General features: G+C 33.7%; 1 protein-coding gene across 11 annotated transcripts in view; it reads left to right on the top strand.

The window, feature by feature from the left end:
- The window catches only part of LOC134230855 (dual specificity calcium/calmodulin-dependent 3',5'-cyclic nucleotide phosphodiesterase 1A-like), a 130,305-nt gene that overhangs the window by 106,638 nt on the left and 3,427 nt on the right, over positions 1–20,240 (top strand). For 8 of the 11 annotated variants that reach the window (XM_062712719.1, XM_062712718.1, XM_062712713.1 and 5 more), the window contains 10 exons: positions 142–255; positions 648–671; positions 8,142–8,183; positions 10,499–10,681; positions 10,951–11,017; positions 11,106–11,363; positions 11,844–11,944; positions 12,610–12,735; positions 18,790–18,891; positions 19,865–20,067. In XM_062712719.1, the coding sequence (XP_062568703.1) occupies positions 142–255; positions 648–671; positions 8,142–8,183; positions 10,499–10,681; positions 10,951–11,017; positions 11,106–11,363; positions 11,844–11,944; positions 12,610–12,735; positions 18,790–18,891; positions 19,865–20,067 (1,220 nt within the window). The remainder of the gene's footprint in view (positions 1–141; positions 256–647; positions 672–8,141; positions 8,184–10,498; positions 10,682–10,950; positions 11,018–11,105; positions 11,364–11,843; positions 11,945–12,609; positions 12,736–18,789; positions 18,892–19,864; positions 20,068–20,240) is intronic. The other 3 variants (XM_062712710.1, XM_062712712.1, XM_062712716.1) reach the window with 3 other exon arrangements.

The raw sequence follows: 20,240 nt of genomic DNA, 5'->3' as shown, positions 1-20,240 counted from the left end.
GATATTAAAAAAAAAAACAGAGTCTGTATGATAAGATAATATTGAGGGAAATATTTATCATCTGGTGAGCTAAAGCAGATCACATGTTTTGTTCAGAGATGAAAGGATCAAGTGAGAAACTCACTATGTATTTTTTTCCAGCTTACGAAATATTTTGAGAAGAGTACAGAATGGAGAAGTGTCTAAGGAAGACTTGTACAAGAATCTGGAATACGCTGCCTCAGTACTGGAGTCTGTCTACATCGACGAAACCAGGTGAGTCTTGTAATAACCTTATACTCCAGTAGAGAAGTGTCCACAGGACCTAGGGCCTGATTGTTAGGGCAGGCATTTGTAGAGGCACCCAGCATTATTTTTTCAAAGACATGTATTTTTATGCCTTTACAATCTGTAAATGGAAATAATGGCCTTTAAATCTTTTGGTAGGAGAATCATGTTGTTTTGTACATTTAGCCACATTCTGTTTATGTCAGTAGAATACCTTTAGTAGCATAGAATCAGATTCTTTTTCTTATATTAGAAATGTAAGAAAATGAGTCAGATACATATGGTTTGAAACAAATGTTGTAAAAGAAAAAAAGAATGTAACAGAAATTGTTTTTGATTTGGCCTGACATTTTTCTGATCTGATCATTTGATGATTGCAGTACGAATAAGGACACCCTCAAAAAGTAAGTGGTGATGCACGATTTGAACGAATTGTTTTATGCACTGTACACGCGTGGGTGAACTTTTAGAGTTTTGTTTGGTTTTTATTTTTTGTAGACTGACTCAATTACAAACAGTTTTTCTAATGTTTTGTTTTTCCTTTTTTGATGTACACATATATAATATCATGTTTTGTGAGTTTTTTGGCATACATCACCAGTGATATATTAAAGTATTGATCTAATATTTATGACATTGTACATAGAGTAGTCTAACACTGTTACGTTTTATGATATATATGCATGGATAAATGATTCTACATTAATGGAACTGACGAACATAAATAACTGACGATCAGGAAGTTCTGGTAGAGGATAAAACTGGAGAAATGTTCCCTGTGTCTGTCATTATCTGACATTATTAAAGCTAAATAAAGCAATGTCATTAACTTTAGTCTGTAGATATAAAGTAAGGAATAAAAAACTAATATTGTCTATAAAGTTAACACTGTCTTGTCAAAGTGAAGAATTGTAGATGCTTGAACTGAGATTTTCTGCATAATAACACACTACTGTTGATTAAAATTGCACAAATTCAGCTATACCCCTGTGTGTGCTATTGGTGTAATATAGGATGTAAAGATGATGCTATCATTCCTTTTTTAATTCAAGACTATCCCAGAAAATGGACAATCAAATATTTTCTGTTCAAACAAAAAAGTGAAAGAGTTTTTGTATGCAGTGCCCACTTGTTGATAGAGAGTTCTATGTATAAAGCTTTATACTTCAGTAAATCTGATTTTAAAGCAGCCATTGGTTTGAGACATATGCATACAAATTAAAATTTGATGAATTTTTATGACCAATTTTTTTGTCATGTCCAATTTTCTATCCATCTTATATTTTTATCTCTACTGGTCAGAGACCAGAAGAGCTTATGCGATAGTAATGCGTCCGTCGTCCGTCCGTCTGTCTGTCTGTCTGTAAACAATTTTTCAAAATGCTACTCCTCCTACAGTTTAGGTCCGATTTCAATATAACTTGGCACACAAGTAGACTACACTAAGATACATAATTCTGTACATTGGTTTTTGATTTCGGTGAACGATGTTGCCATGGTTACTAAAAATAGAAATTTCTGTGAAATTCTTTCAAAATGCTACTCCTCCTACAGTTTAGGTCCGATTTCAATATAACTTGGCACACAAGTAGACTACACTAAGATACATAATTCTGTGCATTGTTTTCCTGATTTTTTTGCCGTGGTTATAATGGAATTTTCTTTGAAATTCTTTCAAAATGCTACTCCTCCCACAGTTTTAGTCCGATTTCAATATAACTTGGCACAAAAGTAGACTACACTAAGATACATAATTCTATGCATCAGTTTTTGATTTCGATGAACGGTGTTGCCATGGTTACTAAAAATTGAAATTTCTGTGAAATTCTTTCAAAATGCTACTCCTCCTACAGTTTTGGTCGGATTTCAATATAACTTGGCACACAAGTATGCTACACTAAGATACATAATTCTGTGTATCGGTTTTTGATTTCGATGAAAGGTGTTGCCGTGGTAACTAAAAATAGAAATTTCTGTGAAATTCTTTCGAAATGCTACTCCTCCTACAGTTTTGGTGCAATTTCAATATAACTTGGCACACAAGTAGACTACACTAAGATACATCATTCTGTGCATGGTTTTTTGATTTCGATGAACAGTGTTGCCATGGTTACTAAAAATAGAAATTTCTCCTATAGTTTTGGTCCGATTACAATATAATTTGGCACACAAGTAGACTAGATACTTAGATACATAATTCTGTGCATCGGTTTTTATTTTGATGAGTGGCAAGGATCATTTTTCTATTTATTGCTGTTTTAAAGTTTCAAGTCCCAATTGCTACTTTTCTCTTCCTTCGATTTAAGTATAAACCAGTAGAGCTACAGTCTCGACAGAGACTTCTGGTTTATCTTTTGTCTGACAGTCCATTGCATTTTGAGAGATTAGTTTTTCATTCAGCTTAGTTTTAAACTTTCCTTGATAAAACAAACCCTCAAGCAGATATATCAATATTGGAGAGAATAATTTTTAATCAAGATCTTCCAAAGCTTTGACCTAGACCTTCTTTTTGACCTTGTCCTTGTTTTCCTGATTTTTTAGCTCTACTGGTCAGAGACCAGAAGAGCTTATGTGATAGTAATGCGTCCGGTGTCCATCCGTCTGTCCGTCTGTCTGTCTGTAAACAATTTTTCAAAATGCTACTCCTCCTACAGTTTAATTGGTCTAATTTCAATATAACTTGGCACACAAGTAGACTACACTAAGATACATAATTCTATGTATCGGTTTTTGATTTTGATGAACGGTGTTGCCGTGGTAACTAAAAATAGAAATTTCTGTGAAATTCTTTCAAAATGCTACTCCTCCTACAGTTTTGGTCTGATTTCAATATAACTTGGCACACAAGTAGACTACACTAAGATATATAATTTTGTGTATCGGTTTTTGATTTCGTTGAATGGTGTTGCCATGGTAACTAAAAATAGAAATTTTTGTGAAATTCTTTCAAAATGCTACTCCTCCTACAGTTTTGGTCTGATTTCAATATAACTTGGCACACAAGTAGACTACACAAAGATACATAATTCTGTGTATCGGTTTTTGATTTCGATGAAAGGTGTTGCCATGGTTACTAAAAATAGAAATTTCTGTGAATTTTTTTCAAAATGCTACTCCTCCTACAGTTTTGGTCTGATTTCAGTATAACTTGGCACACAAGTAGACTACACTAAGATACATCATTCTATTTATCGGTTTTTGATTTCAATGAAGGGTGTTGCCGTGGTTACTAAAAATAGAAAGTTCTGTAAAATTCTTTCAAAATGCTACTCCTCCTACAGTTTTGGCCTGATTTCAAAATAACTTGGCACACAAGTAGACTACACTAAGATACATAATTCTGTACATCGGTTTTTGAATTTGATGAACGGTGTTGTCGTGGTTACTAAAAATAGAAATTTCTGTGAAATTCTTTCAAAATGCTACTCCTCCTACAGTTTTGGTCTGATTTCAATATAACTTGGCACACAAGTAGACTACACTAAGAACATAAAGAGATTTTATCAAGGATCATTATTCTATTTATTTCTGTTGTAAAGTTTCAATTCACAAAAGCTTAAGTACTTTTCTCTTCCTTTGCTATAAGTACAAACCAGTAGAGCTTCAGTCTCAACAGAGACTTCTGGTTTCCTTATTATAATGGTTTTCTTAAACACTCTGTATTTGATATTCTTTCAGTCAATTTAATACATGCATCTATGTAAAAAAAAAAACATTTCAATTATGTCACCTTTGTTTAAAATTTATTATTTATACCCCCTGCAAACGAAGTTTTGGGGGGGTATATAGGAATCAGCTTGTCCGTCTCTCTGTGCAGACATGTCCAGTCCATATCTTTCTTACGGAGGAACATTAGAATCTACTACCCACACAAAGATTGCTCATGGCCTGGGGGGGGGGGGGGTGTCATGACCTTGACCCAAGGTCATTTGGGGAAGTTCAAGGTCACAGACGGAAAAAGTTCATCATAGTTTGTGTCTGGTCCATATCTTTCTTATGGATAAACTTGGTAGGTTCTCATTTCACAAAAAGATTGCTCATGACCTAAGGATGTGTTCTGACCTTGATCCAACATCATTTGGGAAAGTTCAAGGTCACTGACAGAAAAAGTTCATAATTCATGTCTGGTCTGTATATTTAGTCTATTTATTTTATTAGGCTGCACCTTCGTTTCATTTATAAAAGATATAATGAGCAATAACCTTTGCACTAAAAATATGTTTTAGCATTTCTCTCTTCTCTTAAATCTATAAATTATTCATGATTTAGCACCTCTGAAAAATCCAGCTGGGGGTACTTTGTCCCGTTTGGATAGTTCTAGTTAAAACATATAACTATAATTTTAAAATGTTTAGATATTGAGTTGCCTAATGCTATCTAGTTACATACACTGATATTAAGTAAAAACAGTTCACTGTCACTATTTTTGTTTTACTTTGATTTCCCTTTTGAATGTACCTGTTGATTTTCGTTTTTAACTCATTTTCTTTTAAATCATTGACTTGTATAAATATGTCTTCATAACAGATAATCAAGCCGCTGCAGTCGTGTGACCTTGATATCAAAGTCACCAAATCTAAGTTTCATCAAGATGTTGATATTAGTAATTAAATACTGGATTAGAATTCTCTGACCTCATTTTTCTTGACGTTCAGCACCTGAACTTGGTAACTCTCCAGTTGCTTCCTATTTTCATAAAAAAAAAACATGAGACTCAGAGCATTTATTAAGCTTTACTCTGATCTACTGAGTGTATTTTATGTCATTTTTAGCTCTACTGGTCAGAGACCAGAAGAGCTTATGCGATAGTAATGCGTCCGTCGTCCGTCCGTCTGTCTGTCTGTCTGTCTGTCTGTCTGTCCGTCTGTCTGTCTGTAAACAATTTTTCAAAATGCTACTCCTCCTACAGTTTTGGTCTGATTTCAATATAACTTGGCACACAAGTAGACTACACTAAGATACATAATTCTGTATATCGGTTTTTGATTTCGATGAACGGTGTTGCCATGGTTACTAAAAATAGAAATTTCTGTGAAATTGTTTCAAAATGCTACTCCTCCTACAGTTTTGGTCTTATTTCAATATAACTTGGCACACAAGTAGACTACACTAAGATACATAATTCTGTGTATCGGTTTTTGATTTCGATGACCGTTGTTGCCGTGGTTACTAAAAATAGAATTTTTTGAGATTTTTTTTCAAAATGCTACTTCTCCTACAGATTTGGTCTGATTTCAATATAACTTGGCACACAAGTAGACTATACCAAGATACATAATTCTGTGTATCTGTTTTTGATTTCGATGAACGGTGTTGACGTGGTTACTAAAAATAGAAATTTCTATAAAATATTTTCAAAATGCTACTCCTCCAACAGTTTTGGTCTTATTTCAATATAACTTGGCACACAAGTAGACTACAAAAAGGTACATGTACATAATTCTGTGTATCGGTTTTTCACTTCAATGAATGGTGTTGCCGTGGTTACTAAAAATAGAATTTTTTGTGAAATTTTTCAAAATGCTACTACTCCTACAGTGTTGGTCTGATTTCAATATAACTTTGCACACAAGTAGACTACACTAAGATACATAATTCTATATATCGGTTTTTGATTTCGATGAACGGTATTGACGTGGTTACTAAAAATAGAAATTTCTGTAAAATATTTTCAAAATGCTACTCCTCCTACAGTTTTGGTCTTATTTCAATATAACTTGGCATACTACAATAAGATACATAATTCTGTGTATCGGTTTTTCACTTCAATGAACAGTGTTGCCACAGTTACTAAAAATAAAAATTTCTGGTATATACTCTCAAAATGCTACTCCAAATACAGTTTGATTATAATATAATGTGGCATGCAAGTAGACTACACTAAGAACATAATGAGACTTAATCAAGGATCATTATTCTATTTATTGCTGTTGTAAAGTTTCAATTCCCAACTGCTTAAGTACTTTTCTCTTCCTTTGCTATATAATAAGTACAAACCAGTAGAGCTTTAGTCTCGACAGAGACTTCTGGTTGAGTTTTTCTTTTCCCATATTTTCTGTAAGTAAATGGATCCATATATCTAGATAGGTACATTATCATCCAAAATCAGGAGTATTTTTACAAAAAAACACAGATTTTGAATATTGTGACATTCACATGTCCTTGGCATTGCTGTACCTCAAACGAAGAATTTGTTTGTCAAGGGGACGTGCATTTTTGGTTCATAAATCAGTTGTCTCTTATATTGTCTAAACTGAGTACAGTTCATCTCAAATGTTAATTGGACCAACAACAAAAAAAATCCAAGATCCTATGCTTCAAGAAATCAAGGGTAAAATACTTACAGAATTAAAACATGATTAAAGGATTGGGACTTCTATCTAAATCACTTCAACATGTCAGATGCCATAGTACTAGCACATCTAAAATGTGTGCCTATTAATAAAAGCATATTGTACTCATTGAACAAGGTTGAAGGTCATCAAAAGTGTTATTTCAATGTTATCTTCTGTCGGTGGGCAGGGGATGCTCTCTTTTCTATGGCACCTGATCCCACCTCTGATGTTTTGAAGATCCATGTTTGCTTTGCTCCAAAAGAGTTTTTATTGTTTAATGGACTTTTTAGCTATTAGATTTGATATTTAATTATTGACAAGGGTGAAAGCTAACTAAGATTTTCTTTGAAGGTATTTTTTAATTAAGACTTTTTTCTTAAAAAAATGTTATGGTAATGCATCCTCAGTCTTTCACCAAAGTAATGAGCATGTTTATATAATGACATTTTGTGCATGAGAGATTGACTGTTTGTAATGTGAATATAATTATTTCAGATTTAATCTTTAAAAAATATGAATTGAAAATCAGTAGGTGCAGTAACAACTGCATCAATTTCATTTTTAAATCTTTGCGATAGAAAGAACAGAATAAAATATTTTGTAATTAAACACATTATTAAGCCATTAGATTTTTTTATATTCTTCATTTTAGCTTGAAATCTTTTATGCTACCTCAAATTTTAGTAAGTAATGTTCCCAGTTCTCAGGTTTTATTCAAATGCTTTTGAAGCACTTGAAAAAAAATTAAAATTGCATTTTAAAATCTTGAACTTACAAAAAACAACTTTTCCCTTCAATTATCACCACGATCTCTGTGTTTTGAGCACATTTTTTTCTTGACATATAATCATTACATTAAAGAAAGATTTATGGTTGATTTTGTATTATTGATGCCAGATTAAATGCAGAAAAAAAGTTCAAGGAGAATATAAGCTGCTTAGTTTCATCAGTAAATCAATGTTTTTCTTCGAAAAGATCTTAATTAAAAATTCAATATGCAGCTATAATTAGCACAAAATTTCAAGGTTACTGTTCTCTCTGAGGGTCATACCTGCCAAGGTCAATGTTTTAATGCTAATGATTTACTCGTTTTATTTTAAACCTGTCAGTGGCTGCAAGGACTAATGCATGTCTTGATAAACATATAGACATTGACCAGTACAGAGGTTATATAATGGTCTTCAATGGTAAAAAAGGAACTGCATTCGCTAGATTTTGTCTCAACTCTTAATTTAAATCTTGCAACCAAACAATTTTTGCTGCTCTTTATTCAGGCTCATCTTTCACGGTCAGTGCTATCCTTGTTATGTGACCTAAAATCTTGTCTTTTCCTTAGAGAATTTTATTATTTTTGGATCCTCCTTCGTCATTTAAAATTGTGGACAATCCCTGGATATATAATATGGAAAGGATTTTAAATTTATAAGGACCCTAAATGTCAAGGTCACAAAAGTGTAACATTTCTGCTTCAGCAGCAGCTGGGAAGCCTCCAGCCAAGTTTCAGTGAATTCTGTTGTATAAACTGTCACTCTTTTTCAGTTCCAATGAAACACCACCACTTCTCCCTAAGTCTGCCCAGGAGTAAGTATACGTTGGGCCTGTTTTCATTAACTTCTGACATCTGAGTCTACTAACAATAGCGTCACGAGAAGTAGTCCCCATATAAGAGTGATCTAGTGTGAACTTCTAATGAGTGTGTGTTAACATAGTAGGATTATAAGATCATTAATCCAGAAAAGTCATCCAAGAAGTAACTTTAGCACCATTTTAACAGTCATTCACATAATACATTTGAAATCAAATTATCAATCAGAGATACTGCAGAATTAGTGCATGGATTCCTTTCTTTTAATGAGTATCAGTGCTGCTTAGATAGACATTATAGATGTGATAAATTGTTTGCATATTAATATAAACATGCTCAAATGTTGACATCAAAGAATATGATTCTTGACCACTAGCAGATAACAGAATTTAAAAACAAAGAATGTGCAACAGATATTTTTTTTAAAGAAATGCAGTTTGTGTCTTGGCTAAAAGTATGAATGTAACTTATTTTTTATTAAAGGTAATTTTTTTGTCAAACCTTGAAACTATACATATTAGCTCCCTTAAAACTTTTAAACCCCCCCCCCCTTTCCCCTTGAAAAATTAATTGTAAGCATTGTAAGATAACATGAATGCTATAGAGTTGATTACTGAGGGTTGTATCCATTAATCAAATGCATGATTACATCAGCAAAGTCACAAACCTTTGTATATCATAAGTCATAACACTAAAAATCTAAAATGCACTGACCTGACAGCAGTTCGGGAAACATGACCCGTGATGATGTCATAAATGTTTGATGATGTCACTTCCTGTCATGGCAGAAAGTGTAGATGAAGGGATTAGTTTAGGCTGTAAACATAACTGTGATTAACTGTATCTGAATTTAACCAATGGCTGAATCTAATTCAGAAAGAGAGAATGACACAGTGTTTCAAAATGCAACCCGTCGTATGATAATAACACAAAGGTTTTTCCCTGTTATTGACCAAAATTTGCCAGCAGATCAGATCATGGAAAAGGAGTAAGTGCACTGCAAGTCTGCATTCTGTATCTAAGTATTTTCTTATGACATCAAAATGAGAAGCAGGATTTGATAGGGTGATGATGGAATATAAGGTATAGAATTACATAATACTAGTATAATATAACTGGATAACAAAAAAAATAATTTTTAACTGATCAGGATAGTGTTGTCATTTATAGGCCATATTTTAATGGATGCAGATTGTGATTATAGTATAAAGAATAACATTTGAACATAACGTTTTAAAATTTTTATAGAAGTCATTACTTTCAAATTTTCAGAGCACACAGCAATGGATAGCATAGCAGAATGTTTGAAAACAGTCATACTTTCTATTTTTCTGTAAATACTGTAAAATTACTTATTTTCGTGGGTTAAAATTTGTGTTGCTTTAGGAAACACTCTTGGTTTGTGAGTATTTGATTTGGTGCATGGATAAAGAATTGTGGAGTAACTATATATGAAATATTTTACACTTCATGGGGGACATGAATTCGTGGTTCTCTTCATTCCTTTAAAACAACAAAAATTAAACCCCACAAATATTTGACTACACAGTAAATGTTAGAATAATAACAAGCTTACGAGCATCTCAAACTGGAGGGTCTTTAAACATTCATAAAGAAATAAGGAATATATCAAGTCCACAGAATTTAGATCATCCCCCCCTCTCATGCCCTTTACAAAAAATCCTACTGGTAACTTTGCATAAATTTTTAATTGAGCATAAAAGAAATAGTTGTGCACCTATAATTTCTTCCATTCTGGTGATTACAATGTGATGGTCATTGTGTGAAGACATAATAATGCAGCTGTATGGATTCTAACGAAGCATTCCTGATGTCTATATACACTCCAATTATTTAAACAAATTTTATTGTATGATTAATATAAAAAATTAATTTGGTTACAATAATATCTAACAACTTAGAAAAACTTTCTATTTTGAGGCACTGAGAACCATTTGAAATAATTTAATGCCAGTAATAAAACTAATTTTATGCCAATAATAAAACCTCTTTGCATTAAAACCTGTACTAAAACAAAAGTATTGAGTCTGTGCCTTCCTCCCCATTTCTATGCTAATTATTGATACTATTAGACATTATGAAGGTTTTTCTTGGTTATGACCTTGCAAATTAAGTTTCCCCTAAACAGCACATATGTGCCACCCGAGAATCATGTCCAACCAAATCAATTCATATGAGCCTTCTTTTTTTTTTACAGATTTTTGACTTGTAGATTTTAGGAATCGTCCAGTGTTTTCACTCCTCTTTGGTTTGTAGGAGACCTAACATCTTGTGTTTTATTGTTTTGTAGACGACTTACAGATGAGGATGATGAACTCAGTGAGGTGGAACCTGACGCAGTCCCTACAGAGGTCAGAGATTGGCTGGCCTTGACCTTCACAAGGTCAATGAACAATGTCCGACGAAGAGGACAAGAGAAGCCCAAATTCCGAAGTGTGGCTCACGCCATCCGGGCAGGTATTATGGTGGACAGGTAGGTAGAAAAGACAACACATTTAACTGGCTAACTGCTTTAAAAATTACAAAGTGTCAGTATAAATATCATTTAAGTGGAAATTTTTAGTTCCTAAGTTGGTTTCTGTTATGTACAACACAAATATACATTCTTAATGTAATTATTGTATTTTGTATAACTTTGGAGGTAGTTCAGAGGCAGAAAAAAATAAATTGCACAAGAAATTTTGATATCTAGTTATGATATGAGAACGAACACGGTGAAATAAGTATGATTTTCTGTTGTAGAATTTACAGACGACTCTCCAGTTCAGGCACATTACATATTCCCCCAGCAATTCTATCACTTTTAAAGGTGAGAATAATTCACATTGCTAAAAGTATGAAAACATATCTGCACTTCTAATGAAAATGATTGCATGAATGTTTCGTCTTTTTTCCAGGGCATGGATGATTGGTCCTTTGATGTATTTGCATTGAACACAGCAGCAGAAGGGCATTCTTTGAAATATGTGGGTTATGAACTATTACAAAAATATGACTTGGTTACCAAATATAAGATAAATAATTCAATGTTGGACTCTTTCCTCCTGCAATTAGAAGCTGGATATAGCAAATATAAGAATCCGTATCATAACCTGATCCACGGAGCGGATGTGACCCAGACAGTACACTTCATCCTGTCACAGAGCAAGCTGGCAGTAAGTATCTATCTGTCGGTCACAGAAAGCTGGAAGTATCTGTCACAGAGCAAGCTGCCGGGATTTATCTTTCAGTCTTAGCAAGCTGGCAGTAAGTATTTGTCACAGAGTAAGCTGACAGTACTTATCCGTCAGAGCAAGCTGGCAGTACTTATCTGTCTCACAGCAAGCTGGCAGTAAGTTCTATCATAGGGCAAGCTGGAAGTAAGTATCTGTCACAGCAAGCTGGAAGTAAGTATCTATCACAGAGCAAGCTGGCAGTTAGTATCTGTCATAGAGCAAGCTGGCAGTAATTATTTGTTACAAGTAAGCTGACAGTAAGTATCTGTCACAGAGCAAACTTGCAGTATTTATCTGTTTGTCACAGCAAGCTGGCAGTAAATATCTATATGTCACATCTTCAAGCAAGTCTTAATCAATGTCACATTCTTGTTACCATTGAGCATCGATTGCATATTGTTCAGCTCTTTCTACTTTCAGCATTGGTTAACAGACCTGGAAGTGTTTGCTACAATTATTGCTGCTCTGATCCACGACTATGAACACACGGGAACCACAAATAATTTCCACATTCAGACGGGGTATGTTTTATCCTAGTAGTACTAGTGTTATGATTAATATCACATATCCATAGCACTTGTTCAAGGCTTAAAATACTACCGGTAATTGCTCAGTGGTGTCACTGTTTAATCCTATCATTAAAGTCCTGCAGAAGAAGAAGTTTAGGTCAGGAGTATACAAACCATGAAAAATCTATAACTGACATTTTATTGGCCAGAGATTATTCTTCAATAACTTTGCTTACAAACTTTTAAGAAATGAAATATTTATTCACACATTCTAGTACTGATTTTCCTAAATGTAAACAAAGTGTGGTAGTGTTTCCTTGTACATAAATCTGTAGCCAGAATAAGAACAGTAAGTCCTGAATGATAGAATCATAATTAGACTGAGGATTTACTTGGATCATAGAGTATGTGGTAAATATAGCGGGATTTAGCCAAGGTCAAGGTCTTGAGGTTAATGTGTCAAATTCTGAATGGCTTGAAGTGTAAATTCTAGAAGGCAAGGCTTTGTATTGGAAGAGAATATAACTGCATTAGAAGGCCATTCTTGACGAAGAGAAGAGGCTAGTAACAAAGAAATCTGGTTTCTTAGCCATGGTTACATATAGCTGTGTTCTTTTAGTTAGGCTTTTAGTTTGAGGATCGATGTTATAACTATTATTTATTGCTATTTCTTGCAGGTCCGAATTTGCTATTCTATATAATGATAAAGCAGTTCTGGAGAATCACCATATATGTGCCTCATTCCGAATCATGAGATCCGAGGAAGCCAATATACTGAACCACCTCAGCAGAGAGGAGTATAGGTATAAAGATAACACTTAATTCACACACAGATTAAATAGCATAAAAACTAGCAGCATCAGCAGAGAGGAGTATAGGGTAAAGAGAAAAAATTCACACACAGATCAAAACAGTATAAAACCAACAGCATCAGGAGAGAACATAAATAAAAATACACATTTACAAAATCTTCCTCCTTATCCAAGAACTATACATGTCAAAACAGTACAATACTTTATACAGGGTTATTTTCGCCCCGTGTTATTTTCGCCCTTTTGCACTTGCAAACAATTTTGCCCCATTTTAAATTTGCCCGGTCATAGTTCTGTTTAAGAAATTCTACTGTGTAATTTGAAATTGCCCTGTTTTAAATTCGCCCAATCAAGAAGAGGGCGAAAGGGGCGAAAATTTCCCTGTATACAGTACCTACCCACCACATAGAGATGGGTAGACACAGCAAGAAATTACATGAATTTCCTAAATTGGGGGGAAAGTGCATGTGGTCTATTTTCTAAAAGAAAATGCTGCAGAAAAACAATGTCTTTGGCAACTTTTTGAGAAAAAGTTGGAAAATGCACACCCATACAAAAAAAAGGTACATATAGGCATACTTTTTTTGTGCCTTTTCAGTACCTAATGTGTGCCTACTATTATAGGTACAGAAAATGCATACCTATTCTGTGCCAAAAATGAACTTAATTTTTTTCTAGTGTACCTAAAATGTACCTGATTTGGACTTTGTCATTTTACAGTGTACCTGAAATGTGCCTACTTTAGACTTTGTCATTTTTCAGTGTACCTAAAATGTACCTAATTTGGACTTTGTCATTTCACAGTGTGCCTGAAATGTGCCTATTTTAGACTTTGTCATTTTTCAGTGTGCCTAAAATGTACCTATTTTGGACTTAGATATTTTCCATCTTACCTACTATGAACTTTGTCATTTTTCAGTGTGCCAGAAATGTACCTATGTTGAACTTGTATATTTTCCAGTGTGCCTAAAATGTACCTACTTTGGACTCAGTCATTTTTCAAAGTGCCTGAATTTAAATACTTTATTATATGACTGATTCTTTGTAGCGGGGTGGGGTTGTGGGGGGTGGGGTTGAATTATCATTCAACAATTTGTGCATTTAATTTTTAATTATATTATACTTCAGATTTCACATCATTATTTCAAGTCCTCAGTATAATATATAGTGGTGTTGTGGAAAGAAAAAATGGGGAGGGGTGATAACATTGTTACTGAATACTCTCAATTATCATTAATTCAATTAATCTTCTTAAGGAAAATAAAAGGTAAAGATCCATTTCTGTTCTTAAAATATGCCCTAGTTTGTCTTACAGAGTGTCAGTTCTTAGTAACTTTGATTAACATTCTCTAAGACATAGGGGATTGTCTTATAAACACTATACAATTATATTGACCATTGACCCCCCCCCCCCCCCACACACACACACTTGCTAAATTATTTATTTTTTTTTTTACATGTCATTTTATCAACTTGTTGCATTTATAAAACTAATTCTGCAATACTGTGAAATATGTATATATCAATTAGAAACAGGAAATCACTTTTCGCTTGAACGCACATAATACACAGGTAATCCACAGAGAGATCAGGTATAGTCCGTGCATCTAGTGAAGTGGACACAAAGTCATGTAACCAACAGCCAAATCTGCTTAGTTACGATGCTTCTCAGTATTATTCTTGCAGTATTATTCTTTAATTTCTTTTGCTCTTGAATAATTTAATGATAAATGAATGTTTTTTAACTATGTGAATAAACTGATAAACTATTAGGATATTAACCGTTTTAAAAACTAAATACATTTTTTTTTTCAAAACCAGGTTCAGTAATAAAATTTATATGCACATCTCTATGTCCAGTAGAGGTCCCATTACGCGATCACGGCATCTCTCTCTCTCTCTCTCTCTCTCTCTCTCGTACGTTTTGTAACTACAAAAATGTTTGGGATGTTTAAATTAACTTTATAGGGTGAGAATTTATATCCATTAGACCAGTTACTGGTGTATTTTGAAATAGACTTTGTTTTCTTTGAATGCAAAACGATGTTGATTTCCACAGTATTCTTCAGTGACACAGGTGTTAATACCGGATGACCTTCACCCTGCAGAAATTGTTCGTGTATCACAAACATGACAAAATGGTGATTTCATTAGATTTTTCAGCTCAACATTAATGGGTAAAATACAAAAGAATAAATTACAGAATGAAATAAATAGAGATGCTTTAACTATTACCGGTAGTTAGGAAGTAGCAGTAAAAAAATGTGTACATTTACAGAAATTTCATACAAATAATAGCCCCCAAGATGCACAAAATACAGGTGCTTATCATTTATAATTATTCACATACTAAGCATTTATGGATTGTATACATGTTATAATTTACATGATGGTCCATATGTACATGTATTTCGATGTTTGTATCACTCTCTTGTGTCAGTTACATTAATAAAGATTTTAGTTGAAATCCAACACGTAAGAAAATTATGAATAATTAAAAAAAAAATAGGGGGCCTAATCAATTTGAAAGTGATTAGTTATGTAAACAAACACAAAATAGTAATGGCGTTCAAGATGGCGGTTCAATTATTTGCCCAAAATAGCCACGCTAAATTTCAAGGATTTCATCGCAATCGGCTTTCAGTTTAAGTTGGGGCTTCATTAAATAATTGTTAAATGTTCATTGTTATAATTATTAATTGTTTACACGAAATATTTTATGAATAATTTAATAAATTTTAATAAAATCACGTGACTCCAGCGAAGTCTACGATTGGTCAGTGGATAGCGCGGACATTACAGAGACGATTTGAAAATTGGCCGAGATGAAAACCTCAAAAAGAAATCGTAGAATTATAGGTCGGTGAGTCTTTATTTCAGTGTAAATTTTTATGCTGCTTGTTGTTAATGTATTTGTGCCCGTAAAGAATGCATTAGAATGTGATTATCAAGTGTAAATTTTACGAAATTCTAGGTAATTGTACCGTAGATTTTTGGTTTGTTTTGATTCAAGATGGCCGTGTAGCCAGTGCTACAGCCTACACATGAAGTAAAGACATATAAATAATAATTATTTTGTTTAACCTGATGTGTAACAAGACATAAAAAGTGTTTCACAGTTTCAGAGTCTTTTGAAAAAAATTATACGAGTAATTAATGTGTCAATATCGCGGAACAGGTTATGTACAGTAGCCTCTGCATGGGCATGGTGATAATAACAAACAGAAATTCAAATGATCAGTGTGAAAATTTAATCATTGGCATATGAAATTTGAAATATAAAGTAAAGATCTCTATATAAAAAAAAATGGGGGGGGGGGGTAATTTTTAACGTTTTAATTTAAAGTATCAAAATTACAGCATTTATAAAACATAAGATAACAAAATTAACTGATTTGAATTTATGTTATAAGTTTACATAAAATCACTTCAACCCCTATTTCTCCACTTGGTTCATGCCAGGGGGAAGGGGGGGGGGGGGGGTATGACACACATCATTTAATTCAGAGTGACAATGTTTCAGTATTATATTTAAAAAAATAAGAATGTATGCAAATTAGTGTAAACTTTGTTAATAATAATGTTACATAATTTCATGAACAAACTTCCTTTTTCAGCAAAATTCTTGTCCCCTGTAGTCATTCTAAACTTGGGGGAAATGCATAAAGACTATAACTCTGTCAGTAAGTATGAAATCTAATCTGATTTTTGAAAAAAAATATATATATATATATATATAATAATAGTAAAATTAATCACCACTTATCAAACTACATTGTAAATTTTAGGAATTTCAGATGCAGATCTTCACAGGGTAGGGGTGGGGGGGGGGGGGGGGGTGTCCAAATCACTTTTAACTGATTAAGTATATTTACATTTGATAACATAATATATACATAATGCAAGTAGGAAGGAAGTTCCAGACTCCCCGGACCCCTCCCCTATAGATTCAGGCATGGGTTTCATCTATTTAATATTTTTGAAAATAATTTCAAATGTCACTCAGTAAGTGAAGACTCAAGAGCAACAACTTTTTCAGAATTGAAGGGAATGGCATGAAAGAAGAAAGAAGGAATTGCGTGGTACATTCAAATGGAGGATCAGTTTTTATAAGGAGTCCAGATGAAAATCGCAACTGTACAGCAATGAGGATTTACCCTGGTAAAGGGTCTATTACTGTGCAGAAATTCTGTGGTGCCAATTGGGTAGGAACTCTATGAAAGTAATGAAGATTACATGAATTGCACATGCAGCAAGTGAATAATGTGTGGCCAAAAAAGGACATGACATGGAGTATACTTTCAGTACCTTTACGGTGTCTTTGTGTATTTAAATTACATTAATTATGTTTTGTATATGCTGAAAAGGTGTGTTTATTTTTTTCTTGCAAAGAATGATATTAAATATCATTATTTTGTTAAAGGTAACAATATTAATTTTTTTTTAATATAGGAGATTTGTCATATATAGATTCTGTTTATAGATAGGATTTAAAAGAGATATTTTTCATATATATTTTCATGTAGCATCATATAATAAATTTTTACTTGTACCTGATAATTATTGTTAAATTCTTCCTTAAAATAGTCCTGCCCCATTCACAAGGAATGATAAGTATGTATTTTTCATGTAAGGCCAAAAATTTAAAAAATTTTGATGGAGAAAGAAATTTTTAACTCCAGGGTTTTGTGGTTGATTTGTCAACAAAAGCCCATTTTTTGATATGCCTAAAATGTACCTTTTTGTATAGTTATGCGGTGTGCCAATATTGTGCTTTTTTAGTACCTAAAATGTGCCTATTAAAGCTTTTGGTACAATATAGGTACCTTGTAGGTATACTTTTGGTATACCTCTGGCATACTTTTGGCACAGCCTTGAAGGTACCTAATAGATTGATATGTAGGCACTTTTTAGGTATGCCTGGAATGTACCTACTGGTCTAGTTAGATGATGTGCCAATATTGTGCTTTTTTAGTACCTTAAATGTGCCTATTAATGCCTTTGGTACAATATAGGTACCTTGTAGGTATACTTTTGGTATACCTCTGGCATACTTTTGGCACAGCCTTGAAGGTACCTAATAGATTGATATGTAGGCACCTTTTAGGTATGCCTGGAATGTACCTACTGGTCTAGTTAGATGATGTGCCAATATTGTGCTTTTTTAGTACCTTAAATGTGCCTATTAATGCCTTTGGTACAATATAGGTACCTTGTAGGTATACTTTTGGTATACCTCTGGCATACTTTTGGCACAGCCTTGAAGGTACCTAATAGATTGATATGTAGGCACCTTTTAGGTATGCCTGGAATGTACCTACTGGTCTAGTTAGATGATGTGCCAATATTCTGTTTTTTTTTAGTACCTAAAATGTGCCTATTAATGCTTTTGGTACAATATAGGTACCTTGTAGGTATACTTTTGGTATACCTCTGGCATACTTTTGGCACAGCCTTGAAGGTACCTAATAGATTGATATGTAGGCACCTTTTAGGTATACCTAAAATGTACATATCTGACTGTTAGAATTATATGCCATACTATGTATAGGCATACTTTAGGTATGCCTCACTGCTCAATCTAATGTTTTATGTGTGCCTAAACTGTACCTATATGTGAAATAGAAAAAATGAATCATTGAAAAGTATACCTTCAGTATGCCTTTTTTGTACCAATTTGCTACCTATACTTGAAGAAGTGGTTCCAAACTTGTATACTTAAAGTATACCTTTTTTGTGCCTATATTTATCAAGAATAGGCATGCCTAATCTGTACCTTTTTTTGGTATGGGCATGTTTATGATGTTGTAATTGGCAGCATTTAGGAGGTTGTATAACTGTAACAAAACAGGAATTTGAACAATTCAGGAAGCATGAGTTTAATTTACACAAAACAATTTTATATATCTAAGTAAAGCACAGGACCATATTTGTATTGAGACTGTTAATCCACATCTTCCTATGCAGTCATTAATTTTCCATCATATATAATTATATATGTGCTGTCTGTATTGTTTGTTAGTATATCGATTGTTTCCTTTGTAGAGAATTCCGATCTTTAGTGATAGAGATGGTGATGGCCACAGATATGTCTTTCCACTTCCAACAGTTAAAGAACATGAAGAATTTACTGGGCATGCCAGAGAAGTTAGTATTGCCATCACTGTACATACAGACTCTATAGAAATCAAAGTCAGATTAGAATTCAGTATTCCTCGTGTCACAGATCTAGAGGTTTCTATTTGAATCATATAAAAGTTCTGCACTGAATACTTAGATATTAAACATGTTATGTGAATAGACGTGACTCATGGTATACAGTTAAAGAATATCACTGAGGAAATCGGAAAGATTGCAGTTCCCCAAGAGAAAGTCTATTGACTGAGGCACGGCTGAGGGAAATAGGCTTGCTCCAGGGGAACTAGAATCTTGCTGACTCCCTCAATGATATTCTTTTAACTGTTTTATTATACTGAAATATTACATGTAAGTTAAGTGAGCTTCATTATGAATGTTCTTGATGTTAACTTGGAACATCTCGTTACTTTTTATATGAATAAAAGGAATCACTGGGTGTTCCGAATAGGTGTGTATCAGTTCATCAAACTGCAGACCTGTTTACTCTTAGGATTTCACCGTATTTTATACGGATTTTTAGTCTCACATTTTGCTATAATGAAAGTACGGAAATCGGAAAAAGTAATTTAGCAGTTAGTTTTCGTTATGATCTGTCCTTGTTTCACACTTTTAAAATCGCTTAAAAAAGAAAGATTTCAAACACATAAGCGATGTTGAGTTGCCAAAGTGCTGTGGTATTATAAAATGACAAAGACCATGTTGTTTAACCATGTTTTTGTAATCAGAAAAACAGTTATTCTCTGTTAATATATGCAAGATCTATGAAAAGTGAAATCTTACTGGCAAATACCAAATCTCACAGACAAATCTAATCAAAAATACTGAGAGACAACGATAAGGGTAAACAGGTCTGAAACTGATGCACCTTTTTGCAGGGAATTGGTCTTTTTACGGTGATTTTCAGGGAATCAACAAAATATATCAATTTACTTTTACTTAGTGAAAAATCAGTAGAGGTATAATAATAATATTTGATCTATAGCATAGACAAACAGAAGGCCTTATCCTTGGTCCTACACTGTGCTGACATCAGTCACCCCGCCAAAGACTGGAATCTTCACCGACGATGGACTGGTCAGCTTCTGGAGGAATTCTTCAAACAGGGGGACAGAGAACAAGAGCTGGGACTGCCCATCTCCCCCCTGTGTGACCGGGAAAAAACCCTAGTGGCTGAGTCACAGATAGGTAGGTAGTAGTGAAGGACTGCCAATCACCCCTATGTGACCGAGAGTATACAGTTATGGAATGGGTACGAGGGAAATAGCAAATTTATGGTTCAACAAGGGAGGAAACTATTTCCCGATTCGCCGCCAAGGGAAATAGTTTCCTGCCGAGGGGAACCATAAATTTGCTATTTC

This window comes from Saccostrea cucullata, unplaced genomic scaffold (assembly GCF_032062105.1).
Source record: "Saccostrea cucullata isolate Sc308-1 unplaced genomic scaffold, CSIRO_AGI_Scuc_v1 ctg430, whole genome shotgun sequence".
NCBI lineage: Eukaryota > Metazoa > Mollusca > Bivalvia > Ostreida > Ostreidae > Saccostrea > Saccostrea cuccullata.
This window is presented reverse-complemented; position numbering and strand designations above follow the sequence as displayed.